This window comes from Amia ocellicauda, chromosome 22, assembly GCF_036373705.1.
Source record: "Amia ocellicauda isolate fAmiCal2 chromosome 22, fAmiCal2.hap1, whole genome shotgun sequence".
Taxonomy (NCBI): domain Eukaryota; kingdom Metazoa; phylum Chordata; class Actinopteri; order Amiiformes; family Amiidae; genus Amia; species Amia ocellicauda.
The window spans coordinates 4,268,772-4,293,716 of record NC_089871.1 but is presented as its reverse complement, the minus strand read 5'-3'; the positions used below and the strand labels follow the sequence as shown (position 1 = coordinate 4,293,716).

General features: G+C 44.7%; 1 protein-coding gene across 1 annotated transcript in view; it reads right to left on the bottom strand.

The window, feature by feature from the left end:
* sez6b (seizure related 6 homolog b) overlaps positions 1–24,945 on the bottom strand; it is a 203,283-nt gene that overhangs the window by 9,558 nt on the left and 168,780 nt on the right. Inside the window, exons 6-11 of the mRNA XM_066695338.1 lie at positions 23,641–23,809; positions 22,507–22,673; positions 20,334–20,528; positions 17,722–17,860; positions 4,516–4,712; positions 1,633–1,827 (exon numbers count right to left, since the gene is read on the bottom strand). Coding sequence (XP_066551435.1) covers positions 1,633–1,827; positions 4,516–4,712; positions 17,722–17,860; positions 20,334–20,528; positions 22,507–22,673; positions 23,641–23,809 — 1,062 coding nt within the window. The remainder of the gene's footprint in view (positions 1–1,632; positions 1,828–4,515; positions 4,713–17,721; positions 17,861–20,333; positions 20,529–22,506; positions 22,674–23,640; positions 23,810–24,945) is intronic.

Below are 24,945 nucleotides of genomic sequence, written 5' to 3'. Positions count from 1 at the left end.
CATTACCCTTTGTTTTCTATACAGTTTCTAAACAGTTCTTAATCTACTTAATTACAATACTTTAGACTCCAATGGTTTTTCGTTTTAGAATTAGTCTTTTGTGTGGAACTGTGTAAAAAGTTTTTTGAATGTCCAAATATTTAAAGTCAACTTCTACTGCATCTACAGCTGCGGTTGCTTGCTCCAACAAATACAGTAAATTGGTGAGCTCTCATTTAAATCCATGTTGACTGTCTCCAAGATTACAGTTTCAATTTAGATGTCTCTCAAATTTTTTATCTATTGATGTTTTACATGATTTCAAGTAAGAGAGGTAATCCTATTGGTTCCTGGTTCAGTTATGTCCCCTTAGCAAATTTTACAAGTTACAAGTTTTGATCGTCAATTTGAATATTTAAGTTATAGGTGTGTGAATAATTTCCCTAGTTTCCTTTAGTAAAACTGGGAATATACCATCTGACCCAGGTGATTCATTAGATGGCGTCAGTGCCTGAGGTTATATACATATACACCGATCAGCCATAACATTATGACCACCTGCCTAATATTGTGTAGGTGTCCCTTTTGCCACCAAAACAGCCCTGACCCGTCGTGGCATGGACTCCACTAGACCTCTGAAGGTGTGCTGTGGTATTTGGCACCAAGACGTTAGCTGCAGATCCTTTAAGTCCTGTAAGTTGCGAGGTGGGGCCTCCATGGATCGGACTTGTTTGTCCAGCACATCCCACAGATGCTCGATTGGATTGAGATCTGGGGAATTTGGAGGCTACGCAGCCCCATACGCAACAAACTGCGATGCATTGTGTGTTCTGACACCTTTCTATCAGAACCAGCATTCACTTTTTCAGCAAGTTGAGCTACAGAAGCTCGTCTGTTGGATCGGACTACACAGGCCAACTTTGAGGACAAAATGTTCACTTGCTGCCTAATATATCCCACCCACTGACAGGTGCCATGATAACGAGATTATCAGTGTTAGTCACTTCACCTGTCAGTGGTCATAATGTTATGGCTGATCGCTGTATATATATATACAGTATATCTCTGACTCCCTGGCCCTGGCCACCTCATTCTCCACCGTCAGAAGGGAGTTTGAGGCCCAACACAAGAGAAGCGTGGACACTGAGAAAAAAAACGCAGCACGGCAGAATAAAGGGATTACCTAGCTTTCTGTCTTGGTTTCACAGCTGCAGCCACAGAACCCATTTTCTCCGGCACGGGAGGAGAGAGGCCAATGCTTTAATGATGTTGGTGGAGGAAGTGATAATATTGAGCCAGAGTCTCTTGAGTGTGAGGCCGACAATCGCATTTGCCTTCGTGGTGCAGCAGAAACTTAATGAGATTGGCGCCAGTGTCACGCTGCTGTAATCACCTCCCAGCTGGGCGACACAATGGAAGGGGCTGTGCTATACAGATGCTAAGAACAGACACTGTTGCACTGACACTAGGCCTACACAATGGCCCTGAAGGAGTTTTTGTTTTGTTTGCCATTGAGGCTGTATTATGACAAGCTCTCTGGTTTTGGATATAGTCATATCCTATGCAGAACCCCGCCATGCTACAATACACAACGCCAAGCACAAAACAGAGCAGACGCGAGCACTTTCTCCTGGGACTCTAAGGCCTCCTTACCCTTTTCACAGCTGGGCAGGTCCCCACTCCATGTCAGGTCCCACTGGCACATCAGGATCTCTGTGCCCACCACATCGAAGCCAGGGTAGCACTGGTAGGTGACCACAGTGCCGTGAATCAGCTCGGGGTGCGAGGTGGTCTTCCAGCCATTGGGGATCTCCGGGAGCTCGGGGCAGGTGTCGTTACGGGGAACCTCTGTGGGCAAGAGGGTGGACAGTGACCTAAGGGGCCGCTCTGGAGTAGCCCAAAAGACCCCATTTCATGATAAAAAAGCAATCTGATTCCAGAAGGAGACTTACAGAAAACAGAAGACAGGAAGAGGAATGGTGGGAGACAGATGGGTAGATAGAGATAGAGAGCTATGGAGATAAAGAGATGCAGAGATACAGAGAAGCTGTATAGCAAGAATCCATGCACTTTTTTGCAGGCATAAGAACAAAGAGTAGACTAAAATACTTTGTCAAATCTGTCAAAATCTCTCTCCACTCCTGCCCTGCCTGCTCTGACTGAGTGTATATTTTCCCGAACCTTCAGGGCACCCTGGTTCACACAGCGGTTCGGTTTATGTGCAGGTGAGCAGGGCGTACAAACTCAGTGTCAGTTAGTTGAGTAGGCTGGAAAGCTGTGAATTCCTCATGTCAAGGTGAGAATGCTTTGTGCCGGCTCAGTGTTGGAGCATGTTTAATGAATGAATACCCCGGTTTCTGCTGATAATAATTCACTGAGCTCTTCTGCACGGGGTCGGATACCCAACCCTGCCACATTATAACTCAAAACAAAGGCTGCGACTGGGTCAGTGTGGCCGGGCTGTGGCATGGGAGGGTCAACGGGAACCTTGCAGGACACCGTAAAGTCAGGACGGGCATTGGGAGTCCGCAAGTCTGAGTTTACCACGTACATTAATCTCCAACATTTCAGGAAAAGGTGTGAGCAATTTGTAGTAATTGCGTGGGGTTCTGTGTGCCAGGGGGTAGGGGCTGCCAAGGAGGCATTGGCAGTGCCAGCCGTTCCTCTCAGAGCCACGCACGTGAGGTGTGAGCACACAACCGAGCGAATGCGGGCGCCGCTGTCAAACGCACGCAGTTATTGTGTTTGCACTATTAATGCGCATAATCCCGTGCACCTGCATAATACACTGCTGCCCGTGCGCGGTGTGAAAGGAATTTCTAATACAGCCCCATCTGTGGGGCATTCACTTCCTTCACACCCCCCCTCTCAAGCTGCGGCACTCTGCTGTTATAGTGCTCTCCTCTTATTTTATTTCCATTTGATTTTAACAGTGTTGGCTCTCTGGTATGCCATTCTCCACTGGGGGGTGACTGCGCAGGGCCTTCTCTGCTAACTCTCCCCTCCCCTCCTCCCGGGGTGGACTGAAATAGCACTCCACTAATGCAAGCGTCATCGCGGAGGAAATAATAACAATGCAGCCACCGACACAAATACATCATTACATGAAATGACACAAGTGCTCCCCTGCCTAACCGTATTTACGGCCTGAGTCAGTGTACCAATTAAAGAGCACTTTGGCTGGATATGTGGATTGAAAAGACATATTTAACTGCACTGAAAAGATGGACAAGTTGGAGGGACTGGGGGAAAAAGACTGTTGTTCAGAATGAATTAATGCAGCTCTCTGAATCAAACTCTCTCCTTCTACGTATGTTATTATTAATATTGTGCTTCCAAAAAGTGGGAAAGCGCCACCTCGAACAGATAAAGCAGAAGACCCAAGTGTGCTTCTTTATATCCATGCACAGAATGTGAATATTGATCCTGTATGGAGAAAATAGTTTTAACTGCAACTGATGAGAATGGAAATAACAGGAAAACGCTGACTGATCAAGTGGGGAAAAAGGAAAATGGAAATGGGTGTATGAAATCAAAAAGTGTCAGGGAGGCTTCTGCAAAACTAGGACACAGGTTAGGGATGATGATAATGATAAATAGATAAACGCGTACATTCGTACTCCCACCTCAACATAATAGATTGTTTTTGTATGTATTCTTGCCTTAACCAGTATTTCATTCTCAAATTATAGTTAAAGGTTTGGGAAAGCTCCAACAATGCACATTCCCTGGCCGTTGTGTAACTCAGTCCTGCGTCACAGGGCCATTTCTGAGTTCAGCCTGGCGGTGAACACGCAGAGCAGCTTGTGGGACACACCATCGCCCCCTACAGGTCCCCTCCTGCCATTGTTATTGCCCCCGAGAGCCCCAGTCTCCCCCACACGACACACGCGCCGACGAATGCCTGTGCTTTGAGGGATCTCCCCATCGTGCTTCGTGCCACTTTGGTAATGAGCTTATAATTAAATACTTCAGTTTAATTAGCTCTTAAACAATATTTTGCGAATTGTCGCCACAATGTTGTTATAAGTCTGGGACGTTTTATCTGGAGAATGTAATTGTGCTCAATTAGACGCAGGCGGCAGTTATTACCCTTCTACATGATTTATTGAGATTCAGATGCACACATTTCAGAAGGAGAAGGTGCCGTCCGCGTATAACATCTCTTATTTTGTTTTCACATTCCTATCAAGGTTGTTCCTGAGCCTCTGACAGGCTACACCTGTATATCCCAGTCTTGGCTCAGATCAAAAGTTGATCCCATCAGCTCAAAATAAACCCCAGGCCCAATTCTTAATGGGATCACTCCGCTGTGCAGAAAACTGCCATCATAGGGGGATTTAAAAAAAAAAAAAAAAAATGCGGACTGTTAATTGAGTTTTTACTATAAACTTCACATTTTCAATCAAGACAGGTGCTGCATAATTCTATTTTGTTCCCAACGGCCGTATTGTTCCTCCCGTGTCTGGGCACACGTGTTAGCTACCTACAACCTGTCCTTTCCTAAAACAGGGGTGTGTTTCTACCGTTCCCTACCAAAGAAGTGGATGACGAAGCCGTTGTGGTATCCGAAGATGTTGGTGGCCGGATCCGACTGGAACTGGATGGTGACATCGGCCATGGAGGTGTAGAGTTTGAAGCGGCTGTGCGAGCCACTGTATTGGCCCAGGATCTTGGCAGTCAGGTCGTCTCCGTCATAGAACGTCAGAACATCATTCTTCCCCACGTGGAGCCTGGAAAGACAAAGACACACGCTCTGAAATAGGCCGCCTTCCTCTCATTTTAATTTACATTTTCTCTCCTTTGTTCCTCTCCATGCTTACTTTATTGGAGAACAACCGACCAGTCCCCTGAAACCAAAACACAGTAACGGGTTTGAGCACAAGAGCACACTATACCCGTGCAGTTGTGGTAGCTTTATTTCCGCGTAGATGTTCGTAAGTGGGAATGTAATATCATGGCTTGTTGGGCATTTTTGGGCATGTTTACTTGTGAAAGTGCTCAAGCAATCCTGCAAAATACAAGCAAATGCAAGAGATCAAATTGTATTCATACATTTCGCAGATTTTTATCCTCTCTTGCAAAGGAAAGAGCCACCTGCACTCGGCTGTCCTTCTGATGACGATCTGAGTTCAGATAAGCGCTGGTCACCTCCAGCCAATTGTTGTTTGGAAGCTGAAATGAAGAGCCGCTGTTATTTAGGTGGGCTCAAGTCTGTTTCAGGTCGGGATCGACTGCGCGCACAAAAGCACAGCTGTCAGAAATTGGCGCTTATGAGAAGGAGAGAAGCTTTGTGGCAAATAACCCAGAGTTCCAAAAACGGGGCCTTCAAGCTTTTGTGCAACTCAATCTTTTTGTTGTGCGCAAGAGTGGACGTCAAAGACAGGCGGCTCTTTGTTATGTGCCAGAATCGTACCTGTGAACAATGAGCATTGTGAAGAAAATTAGCTTTGCAACAACAGAGCTTTACAATCCAGGAGAACTCTCGCCCAAAAGAGGAGACGCTTGTAAAATAGGAAGATTTGACAAAACTGTCTGAAGTGGCAGCTTTTAAAGTGAACCCCAGCCCAGCTCCGCACCCCTGTCATTATTGTGTCTTTTTCCAAATGAGTCTTGCCTCCTCATTCCTGGCCTTGTTGTTTCTCAGCCCTTCCTCCCTCCTGCCTGCCTTTCTTTTCTCTGTCACAGCTTTCTGTCTGTGCATTCAAAGGCAAGGTCAATATGATTTTTGTGTGTGTGTGTTTTTCTTTAATACGCCTTCTTCTTCAGCACAAAGAGAGAAACAGATAGAGACTGTGAAATATTTATTCATCTGGCTGCTGTTATTGCTGTAAAAAATGTGTTCATGTTATGCTTACAACCTTTCACTGTTTATTAAAGGCTTGAAAATCAATTATGCTTGGTACACAATACTCCAGCATGCAATATCTAAGGCAATTTAATGGTACACCCTTGCGAGCTCCAGCAAAGTATCTGAGCTTTCCCCAAAGTAAATTGATACAGTTTTTTTCCCCTCCCTCGAAGACAGCTTTTCCATTTTCCTGGAACATCTTCTTTTCTGCAGTGTGCTTTGCTCTGTGCCGTCATGTCTCTGCTATGCTTTCTTAAAATTGACATTATTAGCAGAAGGCTTGGCACAGACGGCTCAATGGGGAAGTGTGTTACTCGCTAAACACACAGAAGGAATTTAAACAGGTTTAAATACATCTCTGCCCTTCTATTTTGCCGTATCAGCTTATCCCTTGGCAAATGGCTTTAATACTGCAAGGACTGGCTTAGACAGTAATATCCCCAAATGTGACACAAGGTAACAAGTCATTAGGTCAATTTACAGTCATGCTGTGCAAACCCAGTACGAACGAGGTACACAGACGTCTTTAAATCCCCTCAATAGTGTGGGAGCCAGAAAACAAATCCAGTGCATCGTTGTTGTAAGACTTTCTGATAATATTATTTAAATGGATCAGACATGATTTTTCCAAACTATTCTGTGTATGTTATACTGTACTGTGCATCTATCGCCTCCCAGAAACAAACCAATGCTATGTGAGAGAGAGAGAGAGAGAGAGAGAGAGAGGGAGGTAGAGAGGCCTGCTCAGACAGGTCATTTGAAGGCCTATGTAATACGATTCCACATATAGAGAAAGACATAGTGAAAGAAGGAAAGAGAGAGACAGGGAGGGAGACATTGGTATTCATTGTTCACTCTAGGATGTAAAACTTTTTGCTGGGGTAATTGACAGGTGCCATTAAGAACAAAAAGGGGACAAGGAAGCATTCACACTCCAGGTACCCCATGACGGGCTCCTACCCCAGCCCTGTCCATCTCCCTTTTACATCCCTTCGTGCTCAAGACGCATCTGCCTCTCAGAAACCTCTGGAAGCAGAAACAAGAAGAAGCACAACAAGAGAAAAGAAAAGGAAAGCAGGACTTTTTAACCTTGGAATATGCTCTACTTGGTACATCTCTCTTTCTCTCTCTCTCCCACCCGTATGCTATGAAAGTCCACAGACATTTACTGTGTTGCTAATGGGGGCTCAAGCTCCGGAAAAAGCTTTCAGGTACCAAAAGTACCATCGCCCTCTTCAGGGTCTATCTCCTGAGCTTCACAGGAAGAGTAGAAGTTAAGAGGCTTATTCCTCAACTAGCTGCGAAAGTCCTTCATTCTATTTTTATCAGATCGATACACGTTTCCCCCCCCTCTTTCACACCCTCTATGTGACCTGGGGAAGATGTCAGTCCAGATGTTAACGTAAAGGAGCCAGGAGAGCTGATTTCAGTTTAATTTACGCAGATGCATTTTGTTTTGTGACTATCCGGATGGTACACAATTTAGAGAGGACGAGAGAATGCAGGACGGCTCTGAACAGCCTGGTATGTGGACGATTTGTATCAAGGTAAGAGAGCAACACGCCCTGACGCCGTATGAAATCTGGTAGGGCGAAGCATTGCTAATAAGCTTAACTATCACTGGTGAGGATTCCCATTTCCATCATTAACGAAATCAATACTTGACTATACTTCCCAGACGCATTTCCCTCTAAAAAGTCGTAGGCTGTAACTGTGAAGCACATTGGTGGACCTGAGGCTGATAAAACGTGACCCTTATTTCATTTTCTGAAGAAGAGAATAATCGAAATATCGATGTTTCGCTGCGTTACAACTGTGAAATGATGTCATACTCCTAAAACTCGCAGTGCTGAGTTATTTAAGTCACACTGGGGCTGCAGGTGTCTTTATTCCCCAGCTCTGTGACTAAGTTGTTTGGATCTGTTGAGAAGCGCAGCCAACACATCTTTTCATTTAGGATGGGGGGTGGGGGTGGCATTGGAGTTGTTGGCAGATGTGTTGAGAGAGTTCCCAGGCCCTGTACTGCAACGATGACTAATTAGCCCAGCCTGCTGTGAGCGTGAGTATTATCATGGAAAAACTTGAGCCACAAAAACAGACGAGTGATTCACTCTCCTGGAGAGCTCTGAAGTTATCCGTGACGGTGCGATGCCCTGGCACAGCGAGGCTTGGCAGCGGCTGTCCCTTCCTCTGAGCTGACACCACAGGGAGAGCTATCAATCAGGGAGGGCACGGCATGTCCCCAGGGGTCTAATCAGAGCTCAGTCGATCCAGCCAATCGATCAATCGGTCCATCAGATAAGACGATCGATTCTCATTTAAAATAACGACCGGGCCGAGGGTCACACACTGCTGTAGAAGATGCAGCACTTTACTCCGGCAGTCCAAAAAAACCCTGAAACTATTTCAACAGAACACGTAATGATTTCACCTCTGTACTACTTAGCCAATATGAGACAAGACGGGTTCACTACACCGACACCACTGCCAGACCTCATTTCAGAGAGAACCTGTTAATTAGCTAATTGTTCTACACTAATTAATTAAGGACAGTGACAACGCCAGCTCTACAGACAGCACTGATCAGCTGATTACCTGCTCCTGGCTATTGTGTGATGCTTTATGATACGAAAGGGCTTCTGGGCAATGTAACCCTATAATTACAATAGGTGAGCTTTTTACATGCCAGTGTCTTTTATTAAGATCAGGAGATACTCAACACAAGTGGTGACGGGAAGCTGCCCAAACATTGAACTCAAGAGCCTGTGATTCAATTCAGAACGGGAAACAGATAGCTGCAGTGAACGAGGCGACACAGGGGAGAACGTCGGTAAGGTTTAAGGTATGCAGAAACATAATTCAATCCTTTCACGGCATGGATACATACATTACATGGGTTTGAATGCAATATGCAGGCGTTAAACAATTGAAGGCTTGCATACTCTTTCAAATCCAGCCACAGGTGGAGCCAATCAAATACAAATCGTGACTGAAATGAACTTTTATGGAGGTGAGCTCCATGATCACAATTTCTAAAGCGAAACACCTCTATTGTAGGTATCCCTAATTGAAAACAAAAATCTTGTAAGCCAGAAAGCAAATGCCTGCCTCGCTCGTGGGCCCCTTGCCTTGATAAAGTTAAGCGAGACCGCGCAGACTTGTTTCGGCATATCTGAGGCCAAAATCAATCATGTTTTCCATTTGGTGGCAGTAATTTAATTTTATATAATCAACAACACGCTCAGCTTGACTTGGTTTGTGAGCAGAGCTGCCTTGGCCTACCTTCAAAATGCATTAACCTTTAAAAATGGTAAAGTTAGGAAGGCATTTTCCCTCTCCCGAAGCGAGGGTAAAGCCCTTTCTTGTGACATTTATTTTAAAAGAGGGGAAAAAGGTAAGAAAAGAAAAGAAAAATAAGCGATAAAAGCTCTGGCTTGCCTCTGGCGTTTCTGTAGACCCCGTCTCTCAGCCCTTACTCGCTCTACCTTGCAGCAGGTGTCCCCGTTCTCCGTGAATTTCCCTGGCACTGTAAGTATAACCCGAATTAGAATTCACTACCTGTTTGCGGCGGCACTCCGGGGTTCCCAGGGGGCACTGCTCTCTCTCCACCAGGGAGCCATCGGTACAGGCAACCCACTCGTACCCATCAATCATCTGTCATATAAATCTGCCACAAGATTTATGCACCATCCAGATTGCATTTACATGACTGACTGCACATGACTCTGTGAGGAATGGATACCCAGAGGACCAAGTCTTTAATGGTCATTAAGATTTATTTATTTATTTATTTATTTATTCCTCATTCCCCAAGATTAATCCACCTGACGGACTGCTCTGCCAGCGATCACTCTTCTAATAAATTTTACCCTGCAACCTAATGGGCGAAGCCACACCTAGCGGGACTGTAGCTCTGGAAAATCTTGCAATCGCTGCAGGGGCTGTCCAGGGGACGTCCATCCATTTTCATAGCATGGCTTCTGCTAGGCTTCCTCTCATTAATCTCACTTGTTCTCACAGATGTGAAGCATCAAACAAATCACAAAGATCAGTCAACTGAGATTGTCAGGATAAATGAGCATCTGACCGGGGTCCTATTGAAACACAAGCTGGTTCCCTTTGATACATCTTAGTCCACCTTGTTTCTTGGCATCCCAGCATGCTTTGCTGTTTTTTCTTCCTCACTCAAAGAGATGTTCCTCAAATAAATTAGTTTACGGTGGCCCACCAGACAGATTTACAATCGCTGGAGTGCATTCAAAACTGACAAACTAATTATTCAGAAAACAAAACTGCTAGGACCAGCGGTTTTCAAACAGATGCAGATATTTCCCGTCCTCCCGCAATTGTTGGGGACATTTTCCAGCACTCTTTGGGGTCTGGCTTTCCTTTCCCTCCCCATCACCCTGACAAGAACAAGGAAGTCCAAACACAACAGGAGGGTACGGTGCGGAAACCAAGGGTGTCTTTCAGAAGCAGGGGGCAGGCTGGGGAAAAAAAGACAGCACTTCGAACAATCATATTTTTTTTGCCGAAGTACCGTAAAGATGCAATCATCCAGCTTTCTGTTGCAGAGCAGGGTATTATTATATGCTGCGCTGGGAGAGCCGTGTGGAAATGGGGCCTTGTGCATTTGCAGTACTGAGGGATCTGTAACAGGCCCTGGGCGTGCTTCTCCAACACACACACAGAAATGAGAGAATAATTGAGATGCTCTCTGGGTTGAATTCACAGCACTTGCCATTATTTTTCCTCTTGCTTTTCTCTTCTAACCCGCTGTACAATCGCTGTCGAAAGGGCTGCCCAGGAAGGCGTGAAGAAGAGACAAAAGAGGGGAAAGAGAATGATGACGACAAAATAAACAAAATAGTCTAATCTCATTGTGTTCCCTCCCAGGGACTGGAGAAAGCCGGAGGATATGCGAACCTGAGGAAGCACAGGTATACAGTGAGGGAAAAAGTATTTGATCCCCTGCTGATTTTGTACGTTTGCCCACTGACAAAGAAATGATCAGTCTATAATTTTAATGGCAGGTGTATTTTAACAGTGAGAGACAGAATAACAACAACAAAATCCAGAAAAACGCATTTCAAAAAAGTTATAAATTGATTTGCATGTTAATGAGTGAAATAAGTATTTGATCCCCTATCAATCAGCAAGATTTCTGGCTCCCAGGTGTCTTTTATACAGGTAACGAGCTGAGATTAGGAGCACTCTCTTAAAGGGACTGCTCCTAATCTCAGCTCGTTACCTGTATAAAAGACACCTGTCCACAGAAGCAATCAATCAACCAGATTCCAAACTCTCCACCATGGCCAAGACCAAAGAGCTGTCCAAGGATGTCAGGGACAAGATTGTAGACCTACACAAGGCTGGAATGGGCTACAAGACCATCACCAAGCAGCTTGGTGAGAAGGTGACAACAGTTGGTGCGATTATTCGCAAATGGAAGAAACACAAAATAACTGTCAGTCTCCCTCGGTCTGGGGCTCCATGCAAGATCTCACCTCGTGGAGTTTCAATGATCATGAGAACCGTGAGGAATCAGCCCAGAACTACACGGGAGGATCTTGTTAATGATCAGGCAGCTGGGACCATAGTCACCAAGAAAACAATTGGTAACACACTACGCCGTGAAGGACTGAAATCCTGCAGCGCCCGCAAGGTCCCCCTGCTCAAGAAAGCATATGTACAGGCCCGTCTGAAGTTTGCCAATGAACATCTGAATGATTCAGAGGAGAACTGGGTGAAAGTGTTGTGGTCAGATGAGACCAAAATCGAGCTCTTTGGCATCAACTCAACTCGCCCTGTTTGGAGGAGGAGGAGGAATGACCCCAAGAACACCATCCCCACCATCAAACATGGAGGTGGAAACATTATGCTTTGGGGGTGTTTTTCTGCTAAGGGGACAGGACAACTGCACCGCACCAAAGGGACGATGGACGGGGTCATGTACCGTCAAATCTTGGGTGAGAACCTCCTTCCCTCAGCCAGGGCATTGAAAATGGGTCGTGGATGGGTATTCCAGCATGACAATGACCCAAAACACACAGCCAAGGCAACAAAGGAGTGGCTCAAGAAGAAGCACATGAAGGTCCTGGAGTGGCCTAGCCAGTATCCAGACCTTAATCCCATAGAAAATCCGTGGAGGGAGCTGAAGGTTCGAGTTGCCAAACGTCAGCCTCGAAACCTTAATGACTTGGAGAGGATCTGCAAAGAGGAGTGGGACAAAATCCCTCCTGAGATGCGTGCAAACCTGGTGGCCAACAACAAGAAACGTCTGACCTCTGTGATTGCCAACAAGGGTTTTGCCACCAAGTACTAAGTCGAAGGGGTCAAATACTTATTTCCCTCATTAACATGCAAATCAATTTATAACTTTTTTGAAATGCGTTTTTCTGGATTTTGTTGTTGTTATTCTGTCTCTCACTGTTAAAATACACCTACCATTAAAATTATAGACTGATCATTTCTTTGTCAGTGGGCAAACGTACAAAATCAGCAGGGGATCAAATACTTTTTCCCCTCACTGTAGGTAAGCCAGTGCATGCTCTGTCAAAGGGAGGTCATGTGATCAGGCCTGTAGCTTGCGAGAAGACTGATCTGGAACAGCAACTGGAACAATATCTCCTGCAAAGTTCAACCGAAAGGACCTTTTTGCATCAAGCTGTCATTCCTGTAGCATCATGAGACAGATATCATGACGGGATATGAAAAGTCCCAGACTGCAGTAGAGGTAAACAACTGTATTTCTGGAGATCTCCAAAGCAGAAATCCTGTACATCTATTTCCACCCCACAGAGCACGTCCTATCTGATCAGGAGCGCATTTCTGGCGAGGCCGCGCTCCTCGCCGCGGTACAGTCCCTGTGTTTGAATTACTGAGCTTTAATCGGAACAGTCAAGGCTGAGTGGCTTGCCCACCGAGCACTTGGACACTGTTGGCTTTTGGAAATGATAGGTAAACAGAGCAGACTTCTCTTTCCTTTGTTCCTCCTGTGTGCAAGACTGAAGGGGATAAAGTCATTTTAAACAAAGAAATTAAATTAGATTCCACGATTTCTCACCCTCGCACTCTCTCTCTCTCTCTCTCTCTCTTTCGTTGTTAATTAGAAAGTTAAATATTAGTTTTAAAGGAAAGCTTCAGTTTGGCACCCGGCCTAGCGCGAGGCGAGCGGCAGAACGCAGAAGGACTTCATTAATAATCATCCTGTCAAGATCAAACCCTTTCGCCGGTGCATCAACCAGCCTCCCACCTTCCCCTCTCCTCACGGCCGCCCTAGGAGCTTCTCACACGGTGCTGACAGAGAGCCTCGGACAGGGACTGGATCACAAACTGCTCTCTCCACCCCTATCTTAGCTACATCACTCAAAATAATGCTCTCTAAACATCCTAGATTGAACATTTAGACCATTGCTACCTTCCTCTGTTGCGATTTTTCCCTTAAATCTTCATTTAATAAAATTCTAAATTGTTAACAGTCTGAACTTAATTTGAATGCAATGTAGCTAAATTACTTAAAACAATGCTCTACATTGAGCTGTAATAGCATTATTAACATCATCTGCACACACACACATCTCTCTCTCTCGCTCTCTCGCTCTCTACTACTTCTAACAACATGATATCGCTAACTTGATAGATGTGACTTCGAAATCATGTTCTCTGCATTTGAAAAGCATGAACGTGTCTATACTGGGAAACTATTCATGATTTCATTGTTGTTTTAATTACTGGGACAATTTCTTTGGAAAAAACGCTTAGCAAACTCTTTGGAAACTGTTGTGTCGGTACTTATCACTATTACAATCATATTATTGTTATTTGTTCAGCTGGCAGACAGCTTTATCCAAGGCGATCGACTTGTATAATTATGCCTGGTGAGAAATGTCCTCTGTGATGACTGGGGCCGCCTGTAATTCACAAAGTCCCCACCAGAGGACTCTGACACACTAGAATCTCCCACGGCACCGAATCCAAGTACCCAGTTCACCAGGCGATTCCCTATAATTATGGGCTTTTCTCCTTTTAGTACTAAAATAGGTGCCTGTGGAAAAGAAGGAGTCTGAAATGAATGAAGACAAAGACGTTATTATGGGCAGATTTGTATTTGTCTCTTGTGAAGAGCTATTCTGTTCATTCAAGGACAGAGAAGGCAGAAAGAAGCGCGGGTGATTGTGGCGTCGCTCTCCCGGTGTTTGGAAAGCTGCCCGGTGTGGGATGAGTCACCGTGCCTCTCACTCACAGGTGCGCCGCCGCCTGTCACCTGCCCTCCCAGCGCCGCCCTGCTCGGCGCTAATGCTGCAGCTTAATAAGCGCCAGCCGAGCCCTCCTGTTTGTGTTAAATTAATTAATCAACCATCATTACGCACTGTGTTTCCTTGTAATTGTGTGCTAGGCTACAGTGATGGATGATTACGGAGGAGTGAGCGCTTTTTCACTGCCGGGGAAAGTATTCCTAAACTCTGGGCACGTACGCCAAGATGAAGACCCATAGTTGGCAGGGAAAAAAAAACGAAATTGAAGAGAAAATCAGTGGAGCTTTGTGTGTGCGGTGTAGACTCCTTTCTAGATGGCCTGTTCAAATTTCACAATTTGAAAGCCAAGGTCACACGTGTTTTCCATGTTCTTCCCATGTCCATGTGGCTTTTCTTCTTCCCACCCATGTCACACACTGCCTTCTGTCCTATGTCCGCAATTGTCTCTAGCGTCTTCTCCGACAGCTGGGATGAACCACGAATCAACAGCCAAACTTAAACATTGATTTGTTTTTGTTCCCTGTGAGGGCTTTCACTGGCAAACCAGAAAAAACGTTAAACGTGTATTGCCTGGTCTTCAGAAAGAAGTGACCACGCTATATCGATTAAAAACTGGCACGAGGAAGAGTTCGCAATTACAATACTTCCCACACTTTCTTCTGGAGTATTCAACTCTCATACAGCTCTCAACTTGAAACGATCACATGGGAATTGAACCCTTTCAGACCACAATGGGGAAATCTTGAAATACTGTCTGTTTTCAGTGGATGAGATGGGTTGACAGTTCTCTATCCCCAGTGAAACTTCACATATCCAGGACTAAGCAGCACAAAGTAACATTTTATTTCAGACCGCAAAGCTCAATGAAAAACAGGCAAACCTAAAACCTACGAACAAGAGACACAGCAGTGATCTGTAATGCTTTGCATGAAGGCGTCTGCTAAAATAAGAACAGGAATTTGAATAAGACAACTAGGATGCTTTTTACATAATGGCAGATGATTGCAAACCCAACATGTCTGTGATAAATGCAGCTGTGTACTGACAATAGCACGCAAATGCCTTTTACTTTATTCTTCTGTTTTTAGTTCTCGTTTGAAGTCCGTTACCATTTATGTCCCATATGCTGGCTGACAAAATTGGTAATTTAAAGATGAAAGAGGTAGGAGTTTTGCTTTTCATAGTTTGGTGCATTGAGGTAGAACGACCCCTTGCATTCCCACGCTGGTAACAGCTGCTAGAGTGTTAGTTCATTTTAATTTATGTTTTTATTTATTTTATTATTTATCGAGCTATTAATTTTCTTTATTCTGCCTTTGATCATCTAAGCGGTTTGTCATGTCCAGAAATGACTCGTCTCTGATAAGCTCAAAGGAAAACGTCGCTTTGGTCTGGCTCAGTCTGGGCTAACATCTTGCGTATCAAGACGGGAGGGGGCTGGGGGGGGGGTAACGAAGCTATGAAAGACTGGATTTCATGTCACAGGCAAGGCAAAGCGTTTCCTTTTTTAACTTTAGCAAACTGTCATGGTACCGAGCGACTAGAATCACATCAATGTTGCAGATAACAGACGAAACGCGCTCCAGCGTCTCCAAATGCTGTATCTGGTGAAATGTTTTTCTTCTGCAAATGAATGGGAAATTAATTATGTTGACAGCTTCTTGTGCAAAACATTGAAGATGCCATTTATTATACTAGTATACAATGTAACACTATCATCGGGAGGTGGTGGGGGGGGGTGAGAGAGAGAGAAAAAAAAAAGAATGCAAATGAGAGAATCTTAATTAAGGAAGCCAAATTATAGAACTCATGAATAATCTATCAGAGTCTGACACAGCAGGGCACTCGGCTCTAAACTGTCACCTGACACAGCAATCATGAAAAACACTCATTTCTCTGCTCAACATAATTGATTCGGAAAAGGCCTGCCTTCGCACAGCCCAATAAAATAATTAGTTTTCTCTCAAGTTCATTATTAACCTGTGTGCGCTGGTACTTACGCTCCCCATTCATGTGCAAAATATTCTTTCATCTTCTTTATTTTCGAGACACACGGGCTGCTAATCTCCCTCCCCGTCTGTAGTACAGTAAGAGCGGGGATTAGGTCAGCCAGTGATTAATGTTCTGGCTAAAATCGGTTTCCCTTAAAGGGGTTTGAAAAGGCATTCCCTTTTACGTTTCGGCAGGGAAGCACATCAGTTACACAGCAGTGCGCAACGTTGTCACTGTAGCAATTTTTTTACACAGTTGTAGCAACACAGCAAAGCAAAGCAACTTGTATTTTTTCTGTTGTGGAGCAAAGTGATAATAACAATAGGTCCATATGGCCATCACAGTTATAAATACCATATAGTCACAGACAAATATAGCACCATATTGGGGGGAAAGTTCCCAGAATGAAACAGGAAACAATGGTGGTGCCATCTGAAGCACAGACTCAACCTGAGCAGCCAACGCAGTCTGTGCCACTGAATGCTAGAGAAACTGAACAGAAAAAAACAATATTTTTCCAAATAACTAGTGGTTAGCACGCCTGCATATTGAAATGTAGGTATGGGAGGCTGACAACAGACAACAATTGGGCTTCGCTGGCTGTTCTGCAGTCCGTACACGCACTGGCACAGAGTACCGAGTCGCGGTTTGTGGGGGGAGCTGAGTGAGGCCTTTGTTTTTAGCGGAGAGGGGATGTATATTTAGTGGTGAATTCATATTTAGGAGCTGCATGCAGAGACGTCCCTGGGCTCTCTCACAATGGAGGTGGGATGCTCTTTCTGAATGCAGACAGCTGTTGGCAGGTGCCTAAGATATCGATTTCAAAAGGAAAAAACGTTACATCGACATGCCGGGAGAGCTAGAGGGGGTTTCGGGTTAAATTGGTCAACAGAGAACCTACAAGGATGTAAACCACAATATATAGAGTACATAAATGAAGCACCAGTCCCACCCTCCCACCCACGTCTCTCTCTCTATACCTACCCAAAGCCAAGTTTGCTAATCCGGACTGTTTTGTTTCCCCCCTCTCCCAGGGATGCTTGGCATGTGCTTGGCGTCTCCCGCAAGCCGACACTGAACACACAGCCGCCGAGGGATTGAAAGGGGCTTCTAATGTGTGAGACGAGAGGAGTTCTTGAGCAGCCGCTCTCCCCGCTGAGATAAACACTCACAATGCAGATCGGCCGCCGTCACTCCAGAGAGCATTAGAGGGGCTCCTACCGCGCTCACCCCGGCGATGACAGGGCCGATGGGGCGGATGAGTTGGAGGGGGACTGATGTGGAATTATTATATATAACATGCAGCGCGCTCCACTTTACATTACTACGCACTTAACCTCGCACTTACACTCTTCCACAGTAATACCCGGCGACATTTCAGTGCATTTTCCTTCCTGATGTTGTTTCTCCCCCCCCATCCTTTATACACTTTAGCCGGAGAACAAACCGGGATGAAATAATAACAAAAAATAATGGTAATAGCGCCCATCATAATAAAACACTGTATGAATCGAACGCCTGAAAGGTTTTTTGATGCAGTTCCACCCAGGAACAAAATGTCTTCTGCACATTTTAGACATAAAATCAGCATCTCATGCAAAGAGGAGAACCTGGACTTATCTGCCCTGGTGTTATACTTACACTTGGATGTCCAGCATGATTCTCTTGTCTTCCTCCACGTGTATCCCCCAGATACAGTCCTGACCCTTGTCGTAGGCTTCTGGCCAGTTGGGGGACAACACAACTCCTGCCGAGTCTGTGATCTCTCCACTGCACACAGCTGTGGCACAGAGACAACAAACACCGGATCAACACTGGGGAGTGGGGTTAGTTGGCAGCCCTATACAATTAGTTTTAATCTCTTTTGTTATGTTGCATTACCGTGTTTCTTTCAGATCACTGTATTCGCCTGCTAATTTGGATTGAGCGATCATAAACTAAAATAAAAACATGTATATGGGAAGGGACTGCCCATTCTTGTTTGTTTGTTTGTTTGTTGTGTGTTCTTCATCCTCAATGGACGATGAAGAACACACAACAAACAAACAAACAAGCTCAATGGAGGATGAAGAACACACAACAAACAAACAAACAAGCAAACGCAGGCCTCCCACACTGCCGCCGACTAGTCTAGCTGTAATAGACAAATCCAGACCGGTTAGTGCCAGCAGCTCTCGCCTGCTGCAATTTCAACCTGTTCCTGCATCTTAACAGTCATTCACGCTCGGTCCATCTATAACCGGAGGTGGCAGGGTGTGATTTATTGCGCCGCCTGCATTTTTTGTCACTCGGTCTCATTCCGGAGAAGGGAAAACCCAGCAGCGGCCCGCGCCCGCTCTCCCGAGAACGACGCAGTTTATTTCGATGCGAATGGAGGTGCGGGGCGGCTGGTTGCAGAATACAGTTGCCAGTAATCTCTAGATAAGTGTGCCTGTCTTTATTATTATCATTTCTTGAGTTGCCTGCCTCTGAATTGAATCTCATAATTGGCCTGATTGCCTCATTCAAGGTAGAGCATTGTTAACAGGAGATTAACACATCGACGTGTTGGAAACAGAGTGAGATGATCTGGTCCTATTACTGTAAACAAGAAACACAGAAAAGCCATAGCTGTGATACTTGGATGTAGTAGCAATCGTGTTAATTGCATTGGTATATTTGCTACCTACACTCTGCTCTTTAAATTGACAAAACTTGACCGGATCCCCGGCACAAGTCAGCATGCAATCAAAGTTAAGTTTTGCAGAGAGATGTGGGGAGCTGCTATAAAGAGCAAGGCTTCAATCTGGTGCAGGGGATGATCTGTGCTCACAAGCATATGCTTTTAGTAGCCAATTTCTTCCATAACCACGGCTGAGTGCAGTAAAAACCCGTCTCGCAAGTGAAAGGCTGGAAATGCAATAGATATTTAAAAGTCTAAATCGAGATAAACGGCTTTGTCCGCTGCTGGATCTCCACTTGGAACAACTGCACTTGACCACTATGCTCTGAATGGCTGCACATTTACAGTTTATGTTACATTTCAGACACTAGGATTGATGCCTTTTCCCTTTCTTTGTAAAATAAATAAACAATTCAAATGAAATAATGATATACACACATACACACACATATTACAAAGGTAGGATAAGGAGCTGCAATCCTAGCGTATGAAGTGTGATGTAAATTGCAAATGTGCAGCCACACAGAATATAGTGGTCAAGTGCAATTGTTTTAGATTGCTAGCGAGCTTCTTCTCAAGTACCAAGAGGAGATACGGCAGCGAACACAGCCGCATAACTCCATTTCGAGTTTAAAATATCTATTGCATTGCCAGGCTTTTACTTGCGAGGCAGGTTATTATAGCACTTAGCTGTGGATATTGAAGTAATTGGCTACAACAGGCTGCCACCAGCGTGTTCCACAGTAGGGATGGCGTTACATGGGTGATGCAATGTGTTGAGTTTGCGTCAGACAGAACGCTTTGCATTTAGTTTCAGTTTTTGTTTCTTCGGCCACAGAATATTTGGCCACATCTTTTTGCAGATTCCATGTGGGATATTATGGGCTCTTCTCAGAAATGGCTTCTTTCTTGCTACTCTTCCATACAGGCCAAATTTGTGGAATACCTGCACTACTGTTGACACATGGACCATTTCTCCCATCTCTGACGTGGAAAACTGTCCTCTTGGTGGCTTCTCTGACCAATGTCCTTCTTACTCAGCTGCTCAGTTTTGGGGGACGGCTGCTCTAAGCATGTTTGGGGTGGTCCCATATACCTACCATTTCTTAATGATTGACTTGACTGTGCTCCAAGGGATATTCAACTTTCAAAGCCTTGGAAATCTTTTTATTCCCCTCCCCTGATCTGTGCCTTTCCACAACTTTATCCCAGAGTTGTTTTGAAAGCTCCTTGGTCTTCATCGTAGCATCTTGTGGGATCTTACAGAGACAGTTGTATTTCATCTACAATAATTTTACTGCACACAAATGGACTCCATTCAACTTCTTGTGTGGAGTCTGAAGGCACTTAGTTTCATCTGAGCTTATTTAGGCATGTCATGGCACAGGGGGTCAATACTTCTCTGTTTTTTACAGATACAGATAAAAGATAAAAAATTGGGAAAAGCTAATGTATAAATAAAATGTAAGTGGACAATAAAATAGGATAAGTTGGAAAAGTTACTTCGAGCCATGAGGAACCCAAGTGCTCTTGTATTGGTATTGGAGATGAAAGTAAGGGTGCTGGCATTTGTCTCCGGCGTTAGACCCACCTCTGCAGGCGGGCTCTGTCTCGTTCCACTGGGGGTTGCTGGGGTCCATGCACTCGATGATGATGGAGCCCTGCTCCAGGGTGTACCCGGGGTCGCAGGCGAACTCCACCACCGTGCCCACGGCGTACGTCACGTCGGTGCTGGTGAAGTTGCCATACTTCACGAAGGGCTCGTAGCAGTGCCCCGACGCAAAGGCTGAGAAACACACAGACGCATGGGTGAATTTGAGCCTCTTGGTTCAATTAACCATTATAATTATGAGCTCAGGTAGAGTGAAATAAGGTCTAGCAATTGAAGGACAGTGTCTGCCAGCCTTGACTGCACTCTAAACACCCCCCTACCTCCCTAAACCTCCTTTGTTTCCTAAACTATATGAGTGGGGTTGCAGAGCTAGGCTAATTAATGAATAAAGGGACTAATTAAGTACTTAGCAAATCAGGGTGGGATAAAAAACTAAGTAACAACATGTTCCTTCTTTCTTTCTTATTCATTTCTCTGATACAACAGTGGATTTACATTCCTTTCACATCACTTGCAGAATCACCTCAACTTAAATAGTACATTTCCTTCTTAAATAGGCAACACTATATATTTGAGACTCTGGCCCATTCTGCATTCATTACGGTGGTAATCTCAATCACGTTGTCTATTTGGCCCTGCAAACGAGCCCACGTCTGAACGGTTTTGTTCCTCGCCGTCTAGTTGTACCATCTTATTAGCGATGGCTGTGTCTCTCAAACCTGAAAACAAACATCAATTTGAAATAGTCTGTGGCCCGAAGGAAATCTGAACCTGTTGGAAAAGAACATAATGTAATCTACGAGCTTTTAGAGCTGGCAAAAGAAAAGGAGGGAGAAGGAGCAAGACGAAAAGTGACTGAAAAGGAAATAACATGCTTGGCTGAAGTATAAATGTTTATTCTGCTTCTGTGAATTACTGGAAATTAGTGAGTTTAAATTAGATGTATAAAAAACTACTGATGGGAACAATAGCTGGAGAGCTTCCAATTTTCTCAGTGTTTTATTAAAGGTTAGTTTTGGAATTTAAAACAAGGGGCGACTGCATTTAAAATTCCACACACCCACTATTGCAATGAATTAAAAATAAAAATGTCCTAGCTCTAAGAGTGCTTTCTTATGAAGTACCAGCATGCAGATACATTTTGACATTGACATTTCCAGTACAAAATGGGTGGTGGAAAGAAATTATTTTTGATAGGGCGCAATATTTGAAGAACGCAACCACCACACATCATTCCAAGCTTCAAATCAATAAATGCAACTCTAATAAAACTGGAATGTATTACAGAGGGAATTTGAAAGCTAAATTTCTGAAATGCAAGTTGGTAAGCAGAACTGAGGAATTGCTTCAAAGCAAGTATCTGGGGATTCGATTTGTTGTTTCTGTTTTGCATTTGTACTTGTCGAACAACAGTAAAACCAAACCGGGTAGCTGTCTTTTAGGAGGTGTTTTCTGACAGCGGGCCAGGATAATGAGGGGAGGGGTGAGGCCTGAGGCAAAATTTCACACAACCACTCGATGTACAGAAGTGCCTGGAGGGAGCTGGCAGGGTATGTTAGCGCTGCCTTCTTATTAATTCCCTTCGGACTCTCTGAACGCACGAGGAGGATCGGTAGTTCATTAATATGGAAGTGTAAGATCTGGTCTCAAGGGGAGAAAGACCAGAGAAACTGGAAAGACATCAGGGGTGTGTGGTGGAAAGGAGCAGCCAGGAAATTCCCAGCGGAGGCCTCGGCTCGGGTACTGACAGATTGTGTTCAAGTTACAGAACCTCCTTGTGATCCATCCGTGATTTGGGATGTTAGAAGCAATTTGTGAGGGGCTCTTGAAACTGAACCATTAAGACTCTTTCCTTGCCCACACCTCTTGAAAACTTTTGCTTTATTTATACTGGGAATGATGTAGGTGTTGATCTATCAATGTTTAATAAACCAGAACTTTATCTGGCCAGAATCACAAGTTCTCCAGTCTTGACTGTTTAAGAGGGAGCTACAAAACCTTCCGGACTGGGGATCTCCAGGATAAAGGTTGGTGTCCCTTGGGCTACAGATATGGTCAAGGGTAGAGACGGGTGTCCCCCAGGAAAGATGAATCTTCTAAAAGTGAATGAATCATGACCTACTCGATTACATTCACCCGTCGGTCGTGATACCTTCATATCTGAGAGCCGCCCCGGTAGCCGTTCCTGACCCATCGGTGGTGAGCTCCACAAAGAAGTGCCGTGTGGTGCTGACTATCCCTTCAATGGGCAGGTACTCCACCTCGTAGGAGTCGTACACCGGCGGGGAATCGATGTTGTTCCCGTTCTTTATCAAAAGCCTGAGAAACAAGAAACACAAACCCCATCAACCGGGCGGCTTTTTTAAAACCACCTGACTGAAGACTTATGAAAGACATATGTATATCTGCACTCTGGAATCTAATTTGGGCTACTAGTCAATGCTTTTGCCCCGGGCACTGCAGTGCTTTATCAGTGGTGATTAAGAGGCTATAATAACCACATTCCCAACAGTGACCTCATTAAAGGGATATTTGTTGGGTAGCCTCCAGACGTTATCCATGCTGTAGATGTTCGTGACATCTGTTCTCTCATCGTCTTGAAGACCTCTTTGAGAGCTCTATTAATTCCAGAATGGGGTTTTATTTTGTTCATTGTTTGAGGAGGCTGCGGAACCGCTTTATTTAATCCCTGACAATCTCGGAGCTTTAAATCATGCGGTGTTTGGAAAAAAAAAAGAAAAAATGAAGTTCTCCTCGTTATCGTTTGGCGGAGGCACTCCTCAACATCTCTCATGGCACAGGGCTGCGAGAGGGATGTGTCACTGGTGCATCGTGCCCAAGGTAAAGGCCTCTTTGAAAATCAGCCCTAATTGGCAGTTCTGCTGTGTGATTCTTTATCTGAGCACACATTAAGATGCAATTTGCTTCCTTTGGGCGATTGCTGAACATCTAAGAGAACGTCTCCTGCTATGTGGTCCACGGGGTCGGTTATCATGATGAGGCCAAAGCAGGAGAAACAGCCTGTCAAGAAAACAATGCTCTGAGGTAATGAATACCACACAGTTGGTAAATGATTCAAAGCTGGGAAAAACGGCTATTGGGGGTCAATTAAGTCATGACAAATTGGGATCAACTGGCACAAATTCCCCAATACAGATCATTACTTGTATTGTTATTATTAATATTATTAGTCAGATACCAAAATCAAAATCACAATACACTAGGGAGAGAGAGTTCAATAAAGCTGCGGGTGATATCAGTTGCGAGGCTGATGTTCTCGCTCTACCTGTCGTCATCCTCGGACAGGGCCACCTTCTCGAAGTGGATGTGCAGCCGTTGTCCCTCGGGGGCCTCCAGCACCCAGTGGCAGGTCAGGTTGTTGCTGTAGTTGCCCGGGAATCCAGGGGAGACGATGCGGCCCACGGTGGCGTTCCTGATGACCCCTCCACAGGCAGCTGTTTGTGCCCCAGAGAGAGAGAGAGAGAGAGAGAGAGAGAGCAATTCTTCAGGTTAGCGAGGAGGACAGGAAGTGGTATCTGAGACAAACAGCTGCAGGAAATTAAACGTGGAGAGCAGAGGAGCAGGCAGAGGTTAGCCACAGAGACTGCACTTAATTAAGGTCAGGGTGTTGACTGGCCATCCACAAGCCTCTATTCCCCAGTTCTCTCTGCATTGTCAGTAATCTCCTCTAAGCAGCCACGCTGTGAGAAGCCTGCCTCTTTAACCACAACGCTGCGGTATCCATGTACTGTTCGGGTTCAGGGTTAGCAACACCTTTTGCTATCGCTGGTGGTGAAAACCCACTTCAGAGGCAAGGTCAGCCATCTTTTCTGGTTGGGGGAAGTGTATCCAGTAATCCAGTAATGTCACCACAGCAGAATGAAGCAATTAATGTTCATTATTCAACGCTGAGCTCCAGTAGACAATAAAACAAACTGATTTGGATAATAATGAGGAAATCTGAGCAGTACTTTTTCTTTTTAAATCCATTCTAACACCTTTAAGTGCTGTTTGGTAACTGAATACTCCTATAGGGCGTTAATGTGGATACGTGGTCAAACTGTGATGTCAATCTGTTTCTATCGTAAAAATTGAATTAAAAAAACAAACACATAACAAAAACACACAGCAACAAATAACCCATTAAGTTTTTATAACAGCGAACACAGGAACTGACACCATTCAGATTGGAATCGATGACGGAACCTCAATTAACTTTAAGAGGAAAAAAAAAAGAAGAAAAGGAGATGCCAAATAAATTAGTTTTTTTTTTTTTCTTTTTCAATCAAGCTTAATTACTCCTGCATGGCTGAAAATGTTTATTCAGTTATCAACTTCTCCCGCAGATCAAAGGTTTATTGATGAGTCGCGCCACAGTTTGCCGGAGTGTTGCAGCTGTTCCTCGCTGGGAGACGCACGGGGCCTAATGCGAACAGCTCAGATCATTCCCACTGAAATATGACTGCAGAGTCGAGCACATTTATAACGGCCGAAGGTAATTCATATTATTATTTATTTTTCCCCCTCCACGCAAATTTCGATTCTGCCCAGCATCAATTCCAACACACTCGCACGGCGGAGACGCACAACT